At 38.4% G+C, this 22087-nt stretch overlaps 2 protein-coding genes across 3 annotated transcripts in view; one reads left to right on the top strand and one right to left on the bottom strand.

Annotated features, from left to right (window-relative positions):
- LOC135104174 (mesencephalic astrocyte-derived neurotrophic factor homolog) lies at positions 1 to 11976 on the top strand. The gene is made up of 5 exons (XM_064011274.1): positions 1 to 250; positions 3539 to 3620; positions 4856 to 4963; positions 5827 to 5985; positions 11349 to 11976. The coding sequence occupies exons 2-5, from the start codon at positions 3539 to 3541 to the stop codon at positions 11513 to 11515; spliced, it is 516 nt and encodes a 171-aa protein (XP_063867344.1). The 5' UTR covers positions 1 to 250; the 3' UTR covers positions 11516 to 11976.
- LOC135104175 (bursicon-like) overlaps positions 4680 to 22087 on the bottom strand; it is a 19278-nt gene continuing 1870 nt past the window's right edge. The window contains exons 3-5 of one of the 2 annotated variants that reach the window (XR_010270319.1): positions 18930 to 19095; positions 13671 to 13918; positions 4680 to 5694 (exon numbers count right to left, since the gene is read on the bottom strand). Coding sequence is in view for 1 of the 2 variants with exons in the window: in XM_064011276.1 (XP_063867346.1) it covers positions 18964 to 19095 (132 nt within the window). In the remaining variant the exon portion in view is untranslated. Of the gene's footprint in view, positions 5695 to 13670; positions 13919 to 18003; positions 19096 to 22087 lie in introns of those variants that run through there. The other variant, XM_064011276.1, reaches the window with a different exon arrangement.

Raw genomic sequence — 22087 nt, forward strand, 5'->3', positions numbered from 1 at the left:
CCCTAGGTCGAGAGCGGCATGGTGGCGGACCAATCAGGAGGCGCCAACTGTGTTTACGTGTGAGTCGTGGCGGCCGTGAGCACACACCACCTCGTCCCCGCCACACTAACCCCTGCTGCTCTTCACATCGCCAGGCTGCCTCACACTACGCCCCAGCCTCACACACGTCATCCCACAAGCAGGAGTCCTCAAAAGCATCCTCGTGTGTCTTGTTACGTAATTGGCCGCCACCCGCCACGAGACAGTCAAGGTACGGTGCATCATGCCAAGCTCTAGCAGTAGTCCAGTATCCTGCTCAATACATTTTCATAGTGCTTAATGCTCTTTCTCAGTCATATGTCCTTCAGTCTGTCCACAGGATTTTAGTTAGATTTTGTAAGGTGATCTTGTATACTCTTGTTCTTCGCTAGCGGCCTGACCTGATTGACTGACTGACTGGACTCTAACGATAACTTTCACTTACATTGGAAAAAAAAAGCTATATATGATCATTTTCCTATTATCAGAGTGACCGAGAGCAGTTTAATCTTAGTCCAGCTGACTCATCCCAACATGAAAATGAATTTATTAGAAGGAAAGGAGGTAAAATTGCAGTTTAACACAATACATATTTTCTTTTTCTCCTCAATCTCCAACAAACTTGGGGACCTGGTGGAAAAGTTTGGTTTTAAGGTAGCGGGAAGCCTCATTAGGCCAAATTTGGACATTCATGAAAGTCTAAGGATGATACACCATATTTTGAAAATTGAAAATTTCTAGTTTAACCCAACTTTATCTAATTTAACCTAACCCAACCGGGAGGGTGCTCCCCCATGGACCCACCCCATTAAGGGCACTAACCTAACCTAACCAGGGGGCTTTGTCCTCCCTGGCTGGATCCCCCATAAGGATACAAGCCACACCCAACTTAACCAGGGGAGCTTTGCCCCACTCTTGTGTGGTCTTTGTGGTGCAAGGCTGGCTGGGCCAGTGTCCTGCAGGTGAGTTGCCAGTTATGCATTTTCCTTGCAGTGTTACTGTGTTGGACAAGTAAGGACTCTCTCTCTCTCTCTCTCTCTCTCTCTCTCTCTCTCTCTCTCTCTCTCTCTCTCTCTCTCTCTCTCTCTCTCTCTCTCTCTCTCTCTCTCTCTCTCCCCTCTCTCTCTCTCCCCTCTCTCTCTCTCTAGACAAGACATACAATCATGAGAGAGAGAGAGAAAGAGAGAGGGAGAGAGGGGGTTATGCATTTCTTTAGATCGAACACACACACACACACACACACACACACACACACACACACACACACACACACACACACACACACACACACACACACACACACTATGTACGTCTAGTGATGTAAAAGTAATCATATATCTTGTCTGGAGAGAGAGAGAGAGAGAGAGAGAGAGAGAGAGAGAGAGAGAGAGAGAGAGAGAGAGAGAGAGAGAGAGAGAGAGAGAGAGAGAGTATACTCGCTCACTCAATGTGGTAACCCTGCAAGGAAGATGCTTTATTGGCAACTCCTACCTGCAGGATGCTGGCCCAGCCAGCCTGGCACCAAATGGACCACATATTGCAATGAGTCCCCATAACCTAACCTAACTTAACCTAGATTTGGACATCCCCTTTAGGAAACTAACCTAACCTAACTTGACCTAAATGTATACTTTAATAGGAACTGAAAGGTTCAGGGTGTGGCTAGTCAACCTCCTCTTTTTCATCCTCAAAGGGTACTGGTGCCACTGATTGTTAACCACTCAATTTATTTCGGCAAAACACACCCAAGTTGTCTTGCTTATGGAAATGCACAATGAATCCTGGTATTTAAATGTATGTCCATTGATGCTGAGTATCCATGTAGTTAGCTGGCTGGCTGCTGTGGCCACCACATATACATTGTGATTGGCCTTCTGTCTTTAATTTATTGATACCATCTTTATTTTTTAGGTTTCCATTCATAGAATAAGTTGGATTCATCCTCACATTTAGTATTTTTATCCTTTTGATTTTTTCCTCTTTTTACTTTTATGTATTCAGTTCTTGTTTGTATATTTTTATTTCATAACTTGATCTGTCTCCTTCTTTTCCATTTTTTTTATGCCTTCACTGTTGGCTCTTCCTAATGTACACTTGAAGACCATAAAAAGTCTTCCGCTTCCACTGACCCTGAGACGAGGCCTGGGGCCTTCCTGAATGATGGCTCAAACTTTCATGGCCAACACACACACACACACACACACACACACACACACACACACACACACACACACACACACACACACACACACACACACACACACACACACTCCATGAACCCTATAGGCTGAGGCTTCGAAACCAGTGCATCATATCACATTTATAACCTTTTAATCGAGATAGGCCAAATAGGTTTATGTACTCCACTGTTACATACTGTACTCTTGTGTCCTCAGTAGGTAACAAATATCTCATAGACGTTCATGTACTCCATTGTTACATACTTTACCCCAGTGTCCTCAATAGGTAACAAATACCAGATAAGATAGACAAACCTGGAAATGTAACTAGAACACACATCATCTGAGTGTTCATGTGTGTGTTGCCTGTGAATCATCATCCAGAAAAACCCCAGGCCTTGTTGCAGGGTCAGTGGAGGTGGGAGACTATTTATGGTCTTGAAGTGTACATATGTTATTGAACCACTTTTGTCACCTATCTCTTTCTTTGCTATCATGGGCACAAAGTTATCTTTCTCTTTCCTTGTAAATTTTGAGAAATTGCTTTAATTTTTATTGGATCTCCTACTTTGTAAGACAGTCCTGTTCTCTTAAGAATGCTTCTTGAGCTTTGTAAAGTCTGTTTTGCTATAACTGTAAGTGTTGCTCCTTGTTTAAGAAACTGAAATAATTTGTTACTGGGCAGGGATATTAAGATTGAAGGAAATTGTAGGGTAAAAACACTTTACTTTCAATATTTATGCAATTCTGTGAGATACTAAGAAACTGACATTTTGTAAACTAATGGTCTGCTGCCACATTTATTTTCAAGCACTGTGAGTACTCAGTGATGGGATTTCTCTAACCCTATTAATTTTCTTCTAACAAAATATAATGTAACCATACTTTTTATAGGTTTGAAAGAAGCCTTTTTAGCGTAAGTAAAATATTTTTAGAAGCCAGGTATCCCTCACATTAGATTAAACTTTATTTTTTATTTCTATTATTTTTTGTATTTTACAGATAATACAAAAGGTCAAATTTTTTCCTATATTTAAAAAAAAAAGCAAAGTTTTCAGAGAATGAAGTAGAGTAGTTTCCTGTAACATTTTTGTCAGACTAATTATTATTAAATTTCATGTGTGTGGATGTTAATAGCTACTTAGAAATACACCTCATAAGAAGGAAGGAAAGTCAGTAATTCAGGATCCGTATTTTAGTTGTAGGGCCCCATACAGTGGTGGCTGGTGGCAGACAGCTTCACAAGTCTCCCATTGACTCAGCCACTCAAGATTTGTGTTGGGATGTGAACCATTTCCTGTAATGATACAATATTAATAATGCATACTTTTTTTCAACAGATGAATTTAATGAACGTAGCAGCAGTGTTGGTCCTTGCCACCATATACACCACAACAGCCCTCAAGTTGGAAGATTGTGAGGGTGAGTAATTGAACTTTTATTTGGATCATGCACATAAACAGACAAAGTTCAGTGTCCTGATTACATTAAATAGAAAATTTAAGTATATAAAAATATTATATATAAATAGCATAATATTGATTTGATCTTTGTTTACTTAGAAGAACCTTACTTCCTGAGAGTAGCATGCCAGGTGCTGCTTGTTTGATTTATTGAGGAACACTTCAAAAGTCTAGCTTGTGTATTTCCAACACTTTTAGTTGGTAGTTATGTAGTTTTCATTAAGCTGCTTAAGATGTATTTGGAGTTGAACTCATTAAATTCATCTGACTAGTTAGTTATATTTAGTTGTGTTAGGCAGCTTGTTACAAACAGGCCACTCTGAGGTGGCTCTGTTGTAGAATGTTTTTTTAATTTGCCAATGGATAGAATAGTCTTGAATCAGGAATGAATGAAATGAAGTTGATAATTATTTCAGTGAATACGAATGAATAAAATTATTTATTAAAAATTTTCCATTGTGCTGTCAGATTTTTCTTGGTTATTATCGTAATAGTAAGTGATGGCATTTGGTAGAATGAGTTTTCTCGAGTACAAAGTGTTACCAGATTGTCATTAAATGGAAGGAAATGGACAGATTGTCATTAAATGGAAGGAAATGGACAAGGTGTTTCTTCATTGATTTATTTTCTCATTCAGTACAGGCAGTGTCATCTAAGCTTTGGAGTTCCCTATGTTGCTTCTTAAAACTAAGTAATTTCACATCCTTTCCTCCTCTTTGTATTCATATTCTTACCTTCATATTCAGAATGTTTTTGTTTTTTACTTATTTTTTTTTCAGTGGCTGATTTCATGAAAAGACTATAATGAGAACTTTTTAGTTCATTGAGCTTTTTATTCCTTCACTTTACATTCAAACTCCTACATTCCTTTACTGTACATTCAAACTCCTGCATTCCTTCATGCTACATTCCCATACAAAGTTGATGTACTTTTCAAATAAGGGGACTATGGAACAACTACAACTTATCTCAAAATCTTAATCTTGCAGTAGAGAGAGAGAGAAACATATAAAAACTATTCTGAATTTTTATGCTTTTATTTCAAAAGTATATAAATTTCACAGATTATGTATTATATCATTGTAAGTCTGTAATTTATCTTAAGTACAGGCAATTGAGAATAGCAGGTGTGTAATGTTTCCCTCCAATTTTATTTAATTTTATCAATGTTGAAAAACCATTCTCACATTGCAGTGTGCATCACATTCATGACCAAGTTTTCGGAACAGCTCACATCAGATGAAAAGAGGGACACTCAAACCATTGAAAGAAAATTTAAGGAAACTTGTGCAGAAGCAAAAGGTGAGTTTTTAATTATTGTTTAATTTTCTTTGTTATTGTACTAACTACGATCACTAGGAGGGATTATGCAAGGCATTATTGATATTGTCCAGTGTCTGACAGTGAAGGCAGGGTCACTGTAGGTACCAGACCATTCATTTACTCTACAGAATTTGAAATTCCATAAGTCTGGGTATTTTTGAAACTAGCTAGTTTTATATATTGTAGGCTTTGTAGTAATAATAGTGGTTTTGTTTAGCTGCTATTTTTTGGCATTGTGTGAATGGTTGTTGCTTAGCAGTTCAAATTGGAATGTTAACGTATTTCTCCATAATAATTTAAGATTTGTTAAATTACTACAATTTTCATTTAATACCTTGTATAAAAGGCCATCAGAAAGACAAATTGTTTGTGAATAAGCAAAAGGACATTTGCAATATTTTGGATTCATATTCCTTGCAACTGTGTTTGTATTCCTGTAATTGTCACTGTGATGTTGAATCATCAAATTTAGATAGTGCATTAATACTGAATTACCCAGGGTGTGTGATATGTAAGTGACTTCTGCCAGGTCTTGTACTTGTAGAGATTATTGTGCATGGTGCACACCCAAGAGGACTCAAATTGGAATCCCGGCTGGGTGGTGTAAGTTTAGGTTTGTCTGATGTTGTAGGCCCCATGCCAGGATGCCCTAGCCAGCTTGCCTTGCATTGCTCTTGTATAGGCTGATGAGGTACTCCATCTTGGTTATTCTGAAGGCAGATCATAGAGGCAATGTAAAAAAATTTTATTCCTGCACAGAGCCATTCATTGAAGTCAGACAATCATGTGTGAAAAAGAAATTTTAAAAATTCCCCCTGTTAATATGCGTTTTTATTTTCCAGGCAAAGAGAACCGCTTCTGTTATTACATAGGTGGTCTGGTGGAGTCTGCCACAGGCATTCTTGGGGAGATGTCTAAGCCTCTTTCGTGGGGCATGCCCATGGACAAAGTGTGTGAAAAGCTGAAGAAGAAGGATGCACAAATCTGTGATCTCAGATATGGTAAGTGATGTGAGGTTTGATTTACAACAAAACATAAGTTTTATCTATGTTATGAATTTGTAATGCTGTGTTCTTGTATGGTAACTCAACTAGGTGGATTACAGTAAGCTAACCTTTCACTCATGATTAAATGTCCCATATTTTGTCTTGACTAGAACACTTCAAAATAAAGTTTGATTCCATTAAGATATGACCACAAGCTAGTTGAGGAAAAATTCAGAGTAGATATAAGGAGGGTGGGAGCAAGGAGTCAGGTGTGACAGGGAAGCTATGAAAGTGAATTGGTCATGCTCTTAGGAGAATGTGTTGAGTATCAGAAGTTGAAAGGTACATAGTGAGGTGGAAGAATGGAAGTTGTTCAAGAATCCTGTGATTGGGTGTGCATTGGAGGTTTATGGTAGGATGATGAGTGGTGGTGGGAGGAAGGGAAGGGAATGATTTGAGTATGTGGCTGTAGCAAAAAAGAGGCATGCACATGAAGTGTGACTTCACATAAAAGATGGTGTCATATTAAAGATAAAGAACAGGAAAATGGTGCACAAGGCAGTGAATGACATGAATGTTGGTAAAACTTTTAGGTTGTATGGCTGTGGTGTTGAATATTTGACAAGTGGCATTGCATCAGTTGTTTATTAGTTAGGCAGATTGCTGAATGTATGCTTCATGAGTAGGATAGTGCTGCTTGGCTTGGGTGAGTGGCATCAGGTTATTTTATTTTAGAGGTACAAAAAAAACTTTGTGTTAAAGGTGTGATGTATGGCAGTGTAGATCGAGGGGATAAAGAAGCAATATGAGAAGCAGTGTGGCTTAAAAAGAAGGATAAATTTAGATACCTAGAATAGATAGGAAAGGTTAGTGGATTTTAAGATTGGATAAGTTAGAAGGTACATACAGGGGAGTGAAGTGATAGATTTATTAATGGTAGAGCATGTGTTTCAATATATAGTGTAAAAGTAGTGGTGGCAGTGGTGATAGTGAGAAGTGATTAGGAAGATAATAAATGTAGTAATGGTTTTGGTGATTATAGTGGTGATGATAGTAGTATTAGTGGCAACTGTAGTACTATAGTCCCACCAATCTAAAATCAAGGTTTGGGTGGGGTCAACTTAGGGATTCCCCTGCCTGTGGTGTGGCCAAGCTTCCTAAATCAGTGATGTGTTTGGTGTGATATATGTAAAAGAAGTCACAAATAGGTAATTATATACTACCACTGCAATTTAAAGTAAATGTATAAAAGTATATCGAAGAAAAACAAAGTTTATGCATAGTAAGTAATTATACAACAACAATGAAATGTGGCATACTTATTTTAGTGCAGCTGAAAAATAGCATTGGTTTTGCAGACTTCCTCTGTAGTTCTAAGATGGATAAGTAGTGAAATAATTGTTTATAATACAGCTGGAAGGAATATCAATAGAATGTGCTTTTTTTTTTTTTCATAATGAAAATAGTCTGTTTAAACCCTGGTGAGTGGCAGCACTTGGTCTACACATCCAGGCCTCATGACATGTCACTTGTATGACCTGGGATGGGTTGGGTGCTTCCATGGCTCATTTGCCATGATGTGGAAATAGTCAAAATATTAATACATACTATGCAATGCAATTAAAAACCATAACCAGCATGTAATTAAATATAAATACTGAGAGAGAGAGAGAGAGAGAGAGAGAGAGAGAGAGAGAGAGAGAAAACTATCGAGGATGATACTCTTAATATCTCACTCGCTCTGTAAAATTTGTGGTGCACACACACACACACACACACAGTCAGGTCAGGGTGCAACAAAGCCTACTGATGTCAGGCCATCATTCACTTTTTTTGTCCAAGGGTAACAAAAATAGCCCACTGAGATGCCAGTCCCAGAAAAGGGTCCAAAGCAGTTGTCAAAAATTGAAGGAAAAGTGTCTTGAAACCTTCCTCTTGAAGGAATTCAAGTCATAGGAAGGTGGAAATACAGAAGCAGGCAGGGAGTTCCAGAGTTTACCAGAGAAAGGGATGAATGACTGAGAATACTGGTTAACTCTTGCATTAGAGAGGTGGACAGAATAGGGTGAGAAAAAAAAGGAAGTCTTGTGCAGTGAGGCCACAGGAGGAGGGGAGGCACGCAGTTAGCAAGATCAGAAGAGCAGTTAGCACGAAAATAGTGGTAGAAGAAAGCTAGAGATGCAACATTGCGGCGATGAGAGATGCTGAAGACAGTCAGTTAGAGGAGTTGATGAGACAAAAAGTTTTTGATTCCACCCTGTCTAGGAGAGCGGTATGAATGAAACCTCCACCCCTCCCCCCAGGCATGTGAAGCATACTTCATACATGGACAGACCCTTATACAGAGTTAGCAGCCGGGGGGATGAGAAAAACTGGCGGAGACGTCTCAGAATGCCTAACTTCATAGAAGCTGTTTTAGCTAGAGATGAGATGTGAAGTTTCCAGTTCAGATTATAAGTAAAGGACAGACTGAGGATGTTCAGTGTAGAAAAGGGGGACAGTTGAGAGTAATTGAAGAAGGGATATTTGTCTGGAAGGTTGTGTTGAGTTGATAGATGGAGGAATTGAGTTTTTGAGGCATTGAACAATACCAAGTTTGCTCTGCCCCAATCGGAAATTTTAGAAAGAAGTAGTCAGGCATTCTGTGGCTTCCCTGTGTGAAATGTTTACTTCCTGAAGGGTTGGATGTCTGTGAAAAGACGTGGAAAAGTGCAGGGTGGTATCATCAGCATAGGAGTGGATAGGACAAGAAGTTTGGTTTATAAGGTCATTGATGAATAAGAAGAGAGTGGGTGACATTACAAAACCCTGAGGAACACCACTGTTAATAGATTTAGGAGAAGAACAGTGACCGTCTACCATAGCAGTAATAGAATGGTCAGAAAGGAAACTTTAGATGAAGTTACAGAGAGAAGGATAGAAGCTGTAGGAGGATAGTTTGGAAATAAAAGCTTTGTGCAAGACTCTTGATAAAACTTTTGATATATCCAAGGCAACAGCAAAAGTTTCACCAAAATCTCTAAAAGAATATGACCAAGTCTCAGTAAGGAAAGCCAGGAGATCACCAGTAGAGCGGCCTTGACGGAACCCATACTGGTGATCAGATAGAAGGTTGTGAAGTGATAAATGTTTAAGAATCTTTCTGATGAGGATAGATTCAGAAACTTTAGTTAGGCAGGAAATTAAAGCAATTGGATGGTAGTTTAAGGGATTAGAATGGTCACTTTTTAGGAACAGGCTGAATGTAAGCAAAATTCCAGCAAGAAGGTAGATGTTGACAGACAGAGCTGAAAGAGTTTGATTAGGCAAGGTGCAAGTACGGAGGCACAGTCTTGGAGAACAACAGAAAGGACCTCATCAGGTCCATAAGCCCTCTGAGGGTTTAGGCCAGCAAGGGCATGGAAAATGTCATTGCGAAGAATTTTAATAGGTAGCATGAAGTAGTCAGAATTGTTCAAGGTAGAGTTTTTAGCAAAGGTTTGAGCGAAGAGTTCAGCTTTAGAAATAGATGTGATAGCAGTGGTGCCATCTGGTTGAAATAAAGGAAGGAAAGAAGCAGCAGCAAAGTTATTGGAGATACTTTTGGCTAGATGCCAGAAGTCATGAGAGGAGTTAGATCTTGAAAGATTTTGACACTCTGTTAATGAAGGAGTTTTTGGCTAGTTGGAGAACAGACTTGGCATGGTTCCGGACAGAAATATAAAGTGCATGAGATTCTGATGATGGAAGGCTTAAGTATCTTTTCTGGGCCACCTCTCTATCATGTATAGCACAAGAAGAAGCTGTTGAACCAAGGTTTGGAAGGTTTAGGTTGAGAAAAAGAGTGGAGAATGTTCTCCTCCATGCCAGACACTATCACCCCTGTTATGCGCTCAGCACACAAAGACGGGTCTCTGACATAGAAGCGGTTGTCATTCCAAGGAAAATCGGCAAAATACCTCCTCAGGTCCCCCCAACTAGCAGAAGCAAAACACCAGAAGCACCTTCGCTTAGGGGTATCCTGAGGAGGGATTGGAGCAATAGGACAAGATATAGATATGAAATTGTGATTGGAGGAGCCCAACGGAGAAGAGAGGGTGACAGCATAAGCAGAAGGATTAGAGGTCAGGAAAAGGTCAAGAATGTTGGGTGTATCTTCAAGACAGTCAGGAATATGAGTAGTGTGTTGCACCATTTGCTCTAAGTTGTGGGGGATAGCAAAGTTGAAGGCTAGTTCACCAGGATGGTCAGTGAAGGTGAGAGGAAAGCCAAAGCTGATGGTGAACATTGAAGTCTCCAATAATGGAGATCTCTGCAAAAGGGAAGAGAATCGGAGTGTGCTCCACTTTGGAAGTTAAGTAGTCAAAGAATTTCTTATAGTCAGAGGAGTTAGGTGAGAGGTATACAGCACAGATAAATTTAGTTTGAGAGTGACTCTGTAGTCGTAGCCAGATGGTGGAAAACTTGGAATATTCAAGAGCGTGGGCATGAGAGCAGGTTAAGTCACAGTGAGGGCACACATAAACGCAACATCCAGCTTTGGATCGAAAATGAGGATAGAGAAAGTACGAGGGAACAGAAAAGGGGCTACTGTCATTTGCCTCAGACACCTGAGTTTCAGTGAGGAAAAGAAGATGAGGATATATAGCAATTGCTGCAGGTAGAGAAAGCCCAGGTTTGATCCCACCCAAACCTTGGTTTTAGCTAAAAGTGGTGGGATTATAGTTGTGGTGATAGGTAAACCCCTTTCTTTATCCAGACAAGACAGAGAAACAGGCAGGCAACCAGTCAGACCCAGCACCCTTAGTAACATGGATGTGGTTTTCATAGACTAAACTGACCAGGTTGATGTAACAAACTTGAGTAATATTAATAATATGAAACTCATGCATGTTAAAAGTCCACTGATACATACAAATTAAAGTTAAAAGTCCACTGATACATATGAATTAAAGTAGAATCATTTGTGGCAACATGCTTATTGGGAAATTTTGGAATATTGTTTGCTCTCTCTCTCTCTCTCTCTCTCTCTCTCTCTCTCTCTCTCTCTCTCTCTCTCTCTCTCTCTCTCTCTCCACAGCTCACAGACCCACAGAATGTCTCCCCACAGTATGTTTATGAACCACAGTCACTCACCACTGCCCCTTGCATATATAATTTTCTCCAAATCTTCAACAAAGACTGATACAAGACAGGAAAAATAATGCATTATTTGAAATGCCAATTACATACTTGGCGCATTAAGTGTTTAGTAACATTTATATTAGGAATCTGAAGAGGACTTATTTTTGATTACTGAAGATACATGGTTACATAATTTTTTGTTTCTGGAAGGAATTTTTGGAAGATGAATTTTATCATACATAAAGCAACATTATAATAATGATGTTTCTTTACAGAAAAGCAGATTGACCTCAACAATGTGGACTTGAAGAAGTTAAAGGTGCGTGACCTCAAGAAGATTCTGAATGACTGGGATGAATCATGTAATGACTGTCTAGAGAAGGGTGACTACATCAAGAGAATCGAGATGCTAAAACCTAAATATATGAGAGGGGAACTGTAAAAAGATAGGACTCTAGGATATTGACTGTGGGTGGTTATTTATTTTGGGTGCATCATTATGTTTACCAGTACTGACCCCTGAACTGTATTAGAATTTCCTGCATCATTGGTTCACATGTAGCAATGCCAGACATTGCTAAATGGTTCTATATTATATACTGATATCCATCCATTTAAAGGCATTGAATCTTGTTCTTATTCCTGCGTGGTGTTATTTGTCATTTTGGGTATGTTCATTTACCTTATTTGGACAAAGTTTTAGGCTTTATTTTCTAACTACCTAATCGTTCATTTGATGTTTGTGTGAGATTTATACTTGTGTATTTATTGTCATGCATTTGTTACATTACATACTTAAATATTGCAAAGCAATCCCCTCCTGTTATTTTTGACATTTACACGCTCAAAGTGGAGAAAACAAGATTTGAATTTTATAAGTGTTAATAAACTGTTTTGTATGAATTTAATTTTTAGATTAACACCATTACTGAGTAGCAGAACACTGTAATGACTACAATGATTGGTGATGAGCTCTGGCATTAGCCATAGCCATGCAATTGGAAATTATGTGCTTTTTGAGCCAACATGAAATATGCATATGCTGGAAGCCTCTCAACAGGCAGATTACATTTTAGCAATGATTTCAAGGCAAATATGAAAGATGAAGAAAGCTAAGGTATTAGTTGGTGAGAGGATGGGCATGAAAGTCAGAGAAGAATATGCAAAGGAATGTTCAACTTGAGAATCAAAGTTGATGACAGTCATATGACCTGGTTTTTAAAGAAGTGACTAAGATGTGGTTGGGTAAAATCTAATGAGGGCTATAAAAAAAAATGCATGATGGACTGTGAGCTAACAGGAAGCTACAAAAGGGAAGGAGAGCATGTGTAATGAGTATGAAGGAAGATATCTATGGAAGTAATAGTGAGCAGCAGGAATACTGAATAACAAGTCTAGGAAAAGGAAAGTAAAGGATTTGGTTTAAGAAAATGAATGAAGAGTAGATGAAGACTGTCAGAAAGCCAATTGAAGAGTTCATTATGAATAACAACTTGCTGTTGCAGGAAGTTTGGAGAGAGAGAGAGAGAGAGAGAGAGAGAGAGAGAGAGAATGGAGGGGTGGAAATATGAAACTAGAGAGGATGGAATTCTTTTAACTAGTATGGTGTGAAATGAATAAAGAAAAGTAACTTTGAAATAATTGTCAAGTACGGGCATGGGCGTAGAAGGTGGAGAGCTAGTGTCTGTGCTGATATGAGTTAAAGAGAAAACAACAGTCAGACTTAAGTATTGCAAATATGGATTTACAGATAACTGGAAATATTGAAAAAAAAGTGAGGGAGATATCTAGGTAAGTTAAATACCTGTTAGATGGTGTGCAAGCAAAGAAACACCAAAGGTAAGAGAAGGAGAAAAAAAAGTAAAGGGGAAAAAGTAGTTTCATCTCTAGTGTTCATGATAAGAGCATAAGGGATTAAAATGAGACTGCATATTGTAATGATTGTACCAATGTCCACATTTGTATGAGAGACGTGTGTGACCAAATTCAAGCAGTTAAAATAATTTATTTGAACAAATGTTTGTGAAGAATAGAAGGTGAAAAAATATATAGATCTGAAATGTCCAGTCAGGGTTGACAGAATCAAGAGAAGTACGCTATGGTACTTTGGTTACATGGGAAGGAAGGCTAAAGGTGAGATAACTTAGGAGAATGCATTAGTACTATATGTGTGAAAGGTGCTAATGAAAGACCCTCATTGAAATATGAGAACACACCACTACAGTGCATAAGAAAAAGGGTGAAAGGAGAATGAAAGGCTTTGAATATAAAAGACAGAATGGTTTTGGTCAACCACTTTTGCAGTTCCCAAGAACAAATGTGAGATACAGATGTGATACAGAGATACAGAGTGATACAGGTACAGAGTGATAATCTGAATGGTGCAGATCCAGGTTAGGTTTAAATCTTGACCAGGATATGCAAATGGCATCCAAATAATTCTTGCTTTACTAGTGCATAAAAGGTATAGATAATCCTTACAGAGGATACCCAGCTAGGGCATTGATTCATCACTGTAGGTAAATTAGGCAACTTAAAAGTATATCTAGAGAGTAGAGATTAACTGAAGTATTGATAAACAACTACTACATAAATACCTCAATTTTAGTAGTGATGATATCTAAGGGTCTTCACAATTGTGGCAACATGAATAATAATTCTTTTCTTTTCTGGCAATCACTTGGCAAAGATGAACAAACTTGGGTTCCCATTTCGCTGATGAATTATCTTGAGAGGAGTTGCATCCAAAAGGCAAGATTTTTGATCTAGTCTTGCTCTGGTCTTGCTACAGCTCAGCAACCACACAAAACCTGGAATTTGCTCTCCAGCCCTCCTCGTGGTGTACCTGTGAAGCAACCTGGGCTGAGACATGTGATCCTAAATATTTCCTTGGGTTTGTTATTGAATGATTAAATAAGGACACAAATAGGAGGCAATAATATCAAAATGACTCCATGTCAAATTTGATAGACTTAACAATGCATTTAAATTAAGTAATGTTCCAGCAACTATAATTGTCACTTTTAGTTAAAGCTTTAATTTCTTATCAGTAATAGATCATTGAAGCCTTGATTGTTCACTCTTCTACTGCTAAGGTTTTCATTCCACATAATTTATTACCCAAATTTATTTTAAATTAACTTTTTAGGCAACAGTTTTTGAGCATTTGATTAACAATGTAGTCATGAACATTTGTCTGGCATATACTCTCAAAATTAGTCACTAGTGATTAACAAAATAATAACCATCATCCACCCTCCTCTTCTGCACTCTGTTGTAAGTTTATACCTTCCTTCATCCTTCTTTTTTTTTTTTTTTATCTTCATAATTCTTTTCATCTCTCATCTCTCTAAAGTCTTAAAATTGTCTCATCTCTAGAATCATTCTTGCCATGGTCTCTTATAGCGGAAGTTCTCACACATACACACACACACAGAGTACAAGGGGACACAATAAGAAGTTAGAAAGTTAACTGTAGAAGAGACATCAAGAAGCATAGTTTTCCTCACAGAAGTGTGAACAAATGGAATGAACTCAGTGAAGATGTTGTGAATCCCAAAACTGTCCATGCTTTTAAGACCAAACTGGATAGATATAGAGACTATGAGGGATACTGTGAGATTACTCACCTCCCGTAAACTACAACTACGTAAATACACACACACACACACACACACACACACACACACACACACACATAGAAAGAAGGATATAAAGATATTGGAAAAAATACAGAGGACAGGAATGAAGATGGTGCCAGAATTGAAGGAAAGAACTTACAAAGAGTGATTGGAAGAAATGAGATTAATAATATTTGGAGAGAAGAGAAAAGGGAGACTTGATAACAATATAAAATTAATAAACTGTATGGAAAAGGTAGACAGACAAGTGTTGGAGATGCATATGGATGAGGGGGCAAGATGTAAGAGGACATAAAAAAAAACATTAAGAAGAATAAATGTCTCAGTGACACTAAGAAATATAGTTTCCTATACAAAAGCATTGATCTCCGGAATAGTTTAAGCGAGGAGGTGGTTACAGCTGTTAGTGTGAGCAAATTTAAAGAGAAATTGGATAACTGTAGATATGGAGGCAGGATAAATAAACTTTAGCTTGGACCTTGTACAATACAATTAGGTAACTAGGTAAATACACACCATGTTCATTATAGTCTTTCCAAAAAAATTAAATTGGTTTGGGCATTGTCCTTTACAAGAGTCCCTTCATGGTTCTGCCAAATCAGGCCTAACACACATCACTGTTTCATTATCAGCTGTTTAGTACTTGAGTTAATTTGAAGTACTGTCTGTATATTTGCAAACACAATTGTTTGAAAAACAATTTTATCTGTGACAAAACATTTAAAAAAAAGATAAACTGTTATCAATAAACGAGATGGATGTGATGGGGGTGTGAATCCATGATCGGACAGGCCAAAAGGACAAGCCTTAACTGACTGAATATCAGGTGCCTCATAGCCAGCCCTGCTTTGGCTGATGTTTGTGTGTCCTGCCACAACATTACATGGCTCTCCACCTAGGTTCATTACTACTGTTGTCTTGTTGATTTAATGAGGTAATTTAAGAATCTGAACAGTCCAAGGTGTAGGTATGTATCTCTCAAAAGCATGTTTATGGAATTTAAGAAGTTTACTACAGTACATACTAAAATCCTTGTTTTCTCTCTCACTGGGGGAACACTCACTTCCTGGCTGACTCAGTTATATCACACCATCTAAGCTCAAACTAGGCTGATCCCTCCCTCTTTACCAAATCTTCACCACTCCACCACTACCACCGATGGCATGATTGTATGAAGAACTATGTTCTTTATTACAAACCACTAAGAAATTCATATACTACAAATAAGGGAGGTGGATGTAAATGGAGTTTGAATTCTGATCTGATAAGCTGGAGGGACAAGTCTTACTAATTGGACCATGAACCTCATGGCCAGTCCTGTTTTGAAAATGGCTTGTTTCCATGTTCTGCCATTTGTGTAGAACAAAAGGGACACAAGGGAACATGGAAGAAAACTGAAGACCATTTATGGGAGAAACATCAAGAAACACAGCTCTCCCCATATAAAAATAAATGCCTGGAATTATCTGATGAGAAAGCAATCCATGCAAGGAATATACATGAATATAGGAAAAGTTGAAGATAGGACAGTATGAATAGGGTTCCTTTCCTGTATGTCACAACTAGGTAAATATAGATAATAAAATGAATAAATAACTATTTCATTAAATGAGAGTGATTGGTAGTTTGGCTATTATAATTTTTTAAGGGTATTCTTCTTTTCTCCTTATTACTCAGCAAGTCTTTTTTTCTTCTAGTAGGTGATGGATGGCTTTGCTGTAGGAAATCTAGGAAATCTTTGCCACTCTATCTCAATTCAGAAGCCTCTTGGCCCCTCCTCAGTACCTCTTGTCTCTTCGCTGATTATGGAGTGAATGGCTCAGGTGGATTGAGCTTGGCTGTTTTTGTGGGCAAATGTGGTTCCTCTATCCTGATTGGTTGAGAGGCTACTTGCCCACCACCACTCCTGATTCAACCAATCAGAAGAGAGAAGGAATCACACCAACAAAAACAGCATAAATTGATAAATCCAGTCCACCTGACCCACTCACCCCATGACCAGTGGAGAGAAGAGAGTTACTAAGGGAGTGTCAAGATACCTGAAATTGCAATACAGTAGCAATGACTTCCTATAGGAAAGTCATCCACCATTTACCAGAGGAGAAAATGTCTTAATGGGTAATAGGGAAGATACCCTTAAAAGAACTACAAATACCAAACTGGCCATCACTTTCAATGAAACATGCATGAAAGAACCTCATGCTCATATACAGCCCACCCCCCTCTCTCTTAATACATATTCATGCATGCACACACACACACACACACACACACACACACACAAAAAGGCAGGGTTGTTGGTCTTCTGTTCCAACAGAACCACACACCCACACATAATGAAGGCATGACTGCTGATCCCCAGCCACTCCTGCTCGGCAAGGTCAGTACTCCTGATTTCCTAAACTGTATCCGTTTTCTGCCAGGCAAATAAGGGCTACAGTGTGGAAGAAGACAAGGTTAAATTGTCTCCACCTGGCCAAAGGTTTTAATCCTTAGACTCTTGGTTGTAAGTGGAATGTGGCACACTATGACAAGCAGGTGCTTTGAAGTAATACCCTTAAGAGTCAATACAATTAGCCCAACACTCTTCCCAGTGTTGGAAGCACCTTTGCAACTCTAGTAGATGCTGTTGAGCATGTTCTGGACTTTCCTTCTCATATTGTTACTGAAATACCTCAGGACTTCAATCTTAAAGTGCTAGTTTACTATCTGGTCATGCAGGGAGGAGCTCCACATGAACAATTACAGCTGAAGAAACTGATGAGTAGACTTGAAGGTGTGGCAACTTGATGATATCCAAGAAATTTGAGCAGAAATGCAGGAAGTGCTGAGCAGCATCTCCCAGTTCTAGAGGTGCTTCAACAATGGGAAAAGTGCTGGACTCTTAACAGAATTATTTTGAAGGTACAGCAGTGATGGGAGCACAATGTAAGCCTGAACTGCTTTATCGAGACAGTCTGGAAACTTTCAGATTACACCTTGTACTTTTCATGTTATACTACAACCCAAGAGAGGATAACATATGAAGGGTTGTAACAATACTATCCAATCTCCCAAACTCATCTGTGTTTACCATCACTTGGTATTTTGGTTCTTTTATGTGAAGTGCCTCCATATAGGCAGTAAGTGCAGGTGAACTGTGATTTAAGATGAGTTACTTTCCTTAAAAGCAATTTGTCAACTGAAAACTTGTAAACCTAGAAAAACTTTATATTTTGAATTTTTCCATTGAATGGATTTTTCAATACCTATTCTTAAAATCTTTATGCATATATGCAAATTCAACATCTGTATATTTGGACAAAAATTTATTCTACTTGTAGCTTCAAAAATTTGTAAATCAAATGTTTATAGAACAAGATTTACCTGCACTCAATGCACTTGATGACACCTTTGTGTGGATTTAAACCTGGCAGACTCAATGACAATATTTTAATTTCCTATTTATATATAACCTACAGTGCTCTATTATGTTAAAAATCAGTTGTCCAAGGAAAATATCAACAATACAAGTTTAAAAATATATCTATATCTGTGCCATACAAGTGGGATCCTAAAACAATGCATAAATGGTCAATAGGTGTACTATGCAACAGAAGAGGTTTAAGCTTATACATTTTTTTTTTTTTTTGTGATACATGTGATACATGTCTGGGCAAGTCAAGTGCATAATTTACTTTTTGACTAAAATTTGAAGTGGTGATCAGTGCAATACATGAGCAAAATTCACTAAAAAAATTTATTAGTTAATGCAGTATGTGACTGAAAAAGCCACATGTCAGGAAGATTGTGGGAAAATGCAAATCACAAGGTTGTGACAAATTTTATCAGTTAAGACCAAAGATGGTAAATCAGTTGCTAAGCTGAAGTGTTCCAGGAAGATCCTAATCCATTCTATACTCTTTGGCAAATCCGTCTCATCTATCATTTGCTGCTGACCTGCTGTGAGCTCTAAAAATGTGACATCTTCATAATTCTGCATGACATGACTTATTTCAGCATTAATGCTATACTGCTGAAGTATAACAACCTAACCATCTGTTACCATTTGGTGCTGTTCTCAGTGTTTCTGCTATTACTGCTGTTGTTGCTGCTAACAGCAATAAAGCAATGCCCCACATGGATTACTTCTCAATACATAATTACTAAGTTATCAGAAATATACTTGTAAGCAGTGATAGGTGTGGGTGACAGATAGAAATTTATTAAACACACATTTCATTATATACGTATGCGTGGAGCTGGTAGTCTACTTGAGGAAGGGAACGCTATCCATTGGGGAGTCCTGGATGAAGTTGGCAATCTCCTGGGCCAGCACGGTGCCCTCCTCCACATCAGTGCAGGGCCGACACATACAGTCAATGGGCGCCCGCGTCAGCACCTACCACCAAGAAACACAATGAGTGCCTGCTGCTGCTGCTGCTGCTCAGTACAATCACTTGAGGAGTATACATTTTCTATACGTGCAAACTGTTGTTACAAATGTGTTACATGTTCATCAATCAAAGATATGGACATGAAGGCTGTCTGTACATGAAGGCTGTCTGTAGTTTTTTTTATGCATTTTTAATATTTTGAGACTTTTCACACTTTGTTTGCAAATAAAACTTTACACTCAGAAATCAGGATATAGAACATAACTGTTTAACTCATTATTAAAAAAAAAAAAATCATTGATGAAACATTATAAAATATAGATACATCTGTACTGAGGAGAATGAGAGTGCACATTTAGATGTAACTACAAATTAAAATAATTAACACACCTCTTAGTGAATGATATTGCACATCTATGTAATTATGACATTAAAACTTAACTTATGATTGCTTCTATCCACACCTATGGAACCCAGAGGAGCAAGGTTTGAGTTAAAACATTGCACCTTTAAATGAGGTGGAATTCATGATGTTAACATATATACTATCATCACTACAGCATGCAGTGCAATGGTGCCGGATGAAAGGATTACTTACATATTCTAAATGCATGTAAACTGTATATTATCCCACTCAATTCTATATTTCATTGTTTTCTTTCATAGTTTATCTAATTATTTACATATATAATTTGAAAGCAAACTGTTCATTCAGCCACCACAATTTTAAGGTAAATTTTTTCTTTATTTTCCACACACAGCTAATAGTATGTTATGATGACCTTCATTTTGTCCCTCCTCCAAAACTGGCAAGGTCACCAAACCTTCCACGTGGCATGAGAGTTTCATGCTTGAATGTAACAGATGTGACATCCAGATTAATTCCAAAACCTGATGGATAGGCCAACCTTTCACGCAATTAATATGTACTACTTGTACCACACTTCAAAGTTAAATAAATGAGACAGACACTGCATCTCTCCAGTTGTTCACAGATGTTTGTCAAATGTTCACAAGACAGCTTGATGAGCTGTCAGTTATCTTTTCAGGAGTGGGATAAAGAAAAATTTATCCACACTGGAAGAATTCTTGGGGAGGCTGCCAAGTAACACTTAACATTGATTCAACGGGATTTACCTGTACTATTTTGGTACTTTTAAGGAGTTCTTAAATTCATGGTAAAAAATAAACCCTTCTGTGTGGTTTTGAGTTAACAATGAAAATTACTACATTGAAAACCATCAGAGACGCTTCGTTTTCTCCATCCCTCCTCTCCAGTAAATTTCTGGACCAAATGAAAGAGCGACTTCTGGGAGGCACTGCTAGGTGGTTACAAATTACAGTGCTTGCTCAAATTTAGCTTTGAATAAGCGATTTTTTTATTTATTTATTTATTATTAAAAAAAAAAAAAAATTCATGGTTTTGCAGTGACCAGGAGTGATGTCAGGAATAATCTCAGCCTGGTGTGTGGATGGTGGATGTAAGGGTGCGTGACGCGACAAACAGCATGACCAAACCGACAACTGACCAAGTCGTACTTATATAATTGAAATGAGAAAGTTCACGAAGTTTTAGAACACCCAAATTCCAGGCTTGACAAAATATGGATACAAATAATGACAAATTGTCATCTATCCAAAAAGAAACCAAGAAATCGTTGAAAAATGACTGAAGCAATTTGTTCATGAGAGTAACGCCAGACTACAACGCGCTCTGACTTAATAGTATCCACCACCTTGGATGTTTTCTGGCTCCAGGTAGCTCATCGGTGTGTTTATTAGCAGACGTACTGCCACTTACTTTGAAATGCTCTACGACGATGTCAGTCTTCTGTAAAGGCTAACCGTGGAAAGGCAGATGACATGAACCGCGAGACCAATTTCAATAGCAGAGAGCACAGGGTACTGCGAGGCAGCCGGGAGAGGAATGCGCCATCTACTGCGCATCTTCGATCCACGAATCTCGAAGTTCCGGACTACTACGAAGCGAGTCTTTTTGTAGATAGTTATTATGATAACTACACTCTCTTTGGCCAATGTACGTAGGGAATAGAGGGAAATTACTGTGTAGTTAAATATCGATGATAGACTATACTTTCTTATGATCGATGTATACTAAATTACTGGAAAATTATCATATAAAAACCGAACTGTTAAGGAATGAAGCTTTTGGATCGCTATGGATAGGTTCAGCGAGACCTGTAGGGACCTGTCATGCCGTCTTCACCATAGACATTGAGTTATGGCGCCACGACAAGGTTATGATGCCACTGAGCTGTACGATGCCGTTTCTGTTAGCCACTACTCGGGATATAATCACCAGTTTACTTTACTCTACTACATAAAGATAATTTTTACGAATTCTCACGTATTAAATAGAACCAAAAGTTATAATAAAAGTAATGATGATGGCTAATTATTCCTACAGAGAGAGAGAGAGAGAGAGAGAGAGAGAGAGAGAGAGAGAGAGAGAGAGAGAGAGAGAGAGAAGGGGGGGGGGGGTGAGCTAGCGACAGATCATCACCTCACCTTGCCGCACGTCAAGCTGCCCCCCGTCACTACCCATATCAGTCAATCAGACCGTCTGTATTTACCGCATGAATCAACAAACTCTACTTCTCTATTTTGAAGGCTTGCCAGAGAGACTTACACCTCTCCTACAAAGAAACTACCATGAGCCAGGACTGAGCAACCATCACTACCGTTGTGCGATGAAGTGGGTGAGAGAGGATGGTTAGACGGTTGTCTCTTTCCGACAATAGCTAACACCTGGACCCGTATTAGGAAACAATTTGGACTCATATGAAAAACATCAAAGGGTACCGATATGATTAAAAGGATTCTCACGGGTGTTTTCTTTCAATTGATAATGGAGAATCCACGTTAAACTATCACTGGAATCATGAAAACTCACTTGAGAACCTTAACAACCAACCAGAGCTTGTTAAAGCTGAGGATTGATTGATTAAAAACAAGGCGCCGCAACATAGCGATCAT

The sequence above is a fragment of the Scylla paramamosain genome, chromosome 10 (genome assembly GCF_035594125.1).
Source record: "Scylla paramamosain isolate STU-SP2022 chromosome 10, ASM3559412v1, whole genome shotgun sequence".
NCBI lineage: Eukaryota > Metazoa > Arthropoda > Malacostraca > Decapoda > Portunidae > Scylla > Scylla paramamosain.

Bases quoted from the DNA above. Each gene is read 5' to 3' on its own strand.
- LOC135104174 (XM_064011274.1), top strand. From the start codon at position 3,539: ATGAATTTAATGAACGTAGCAGCAGTGTTGGTCCTTGCCACCATATAC. The intron at 3,621-4,855 runs GTGAGTAATTGA...CTCACATTGCAG, and splicing joins CAAGTTGGAAGATTGTGAGG to TGTGCATCACATTCATGACC. The intron at 5,986-11,348 runs GTAAGTGATGTG...GTTTCTTTACAG, and splicing joins AATCTGTGATCTCAGATATG to AAAAGCAGATTGACCTCAAC.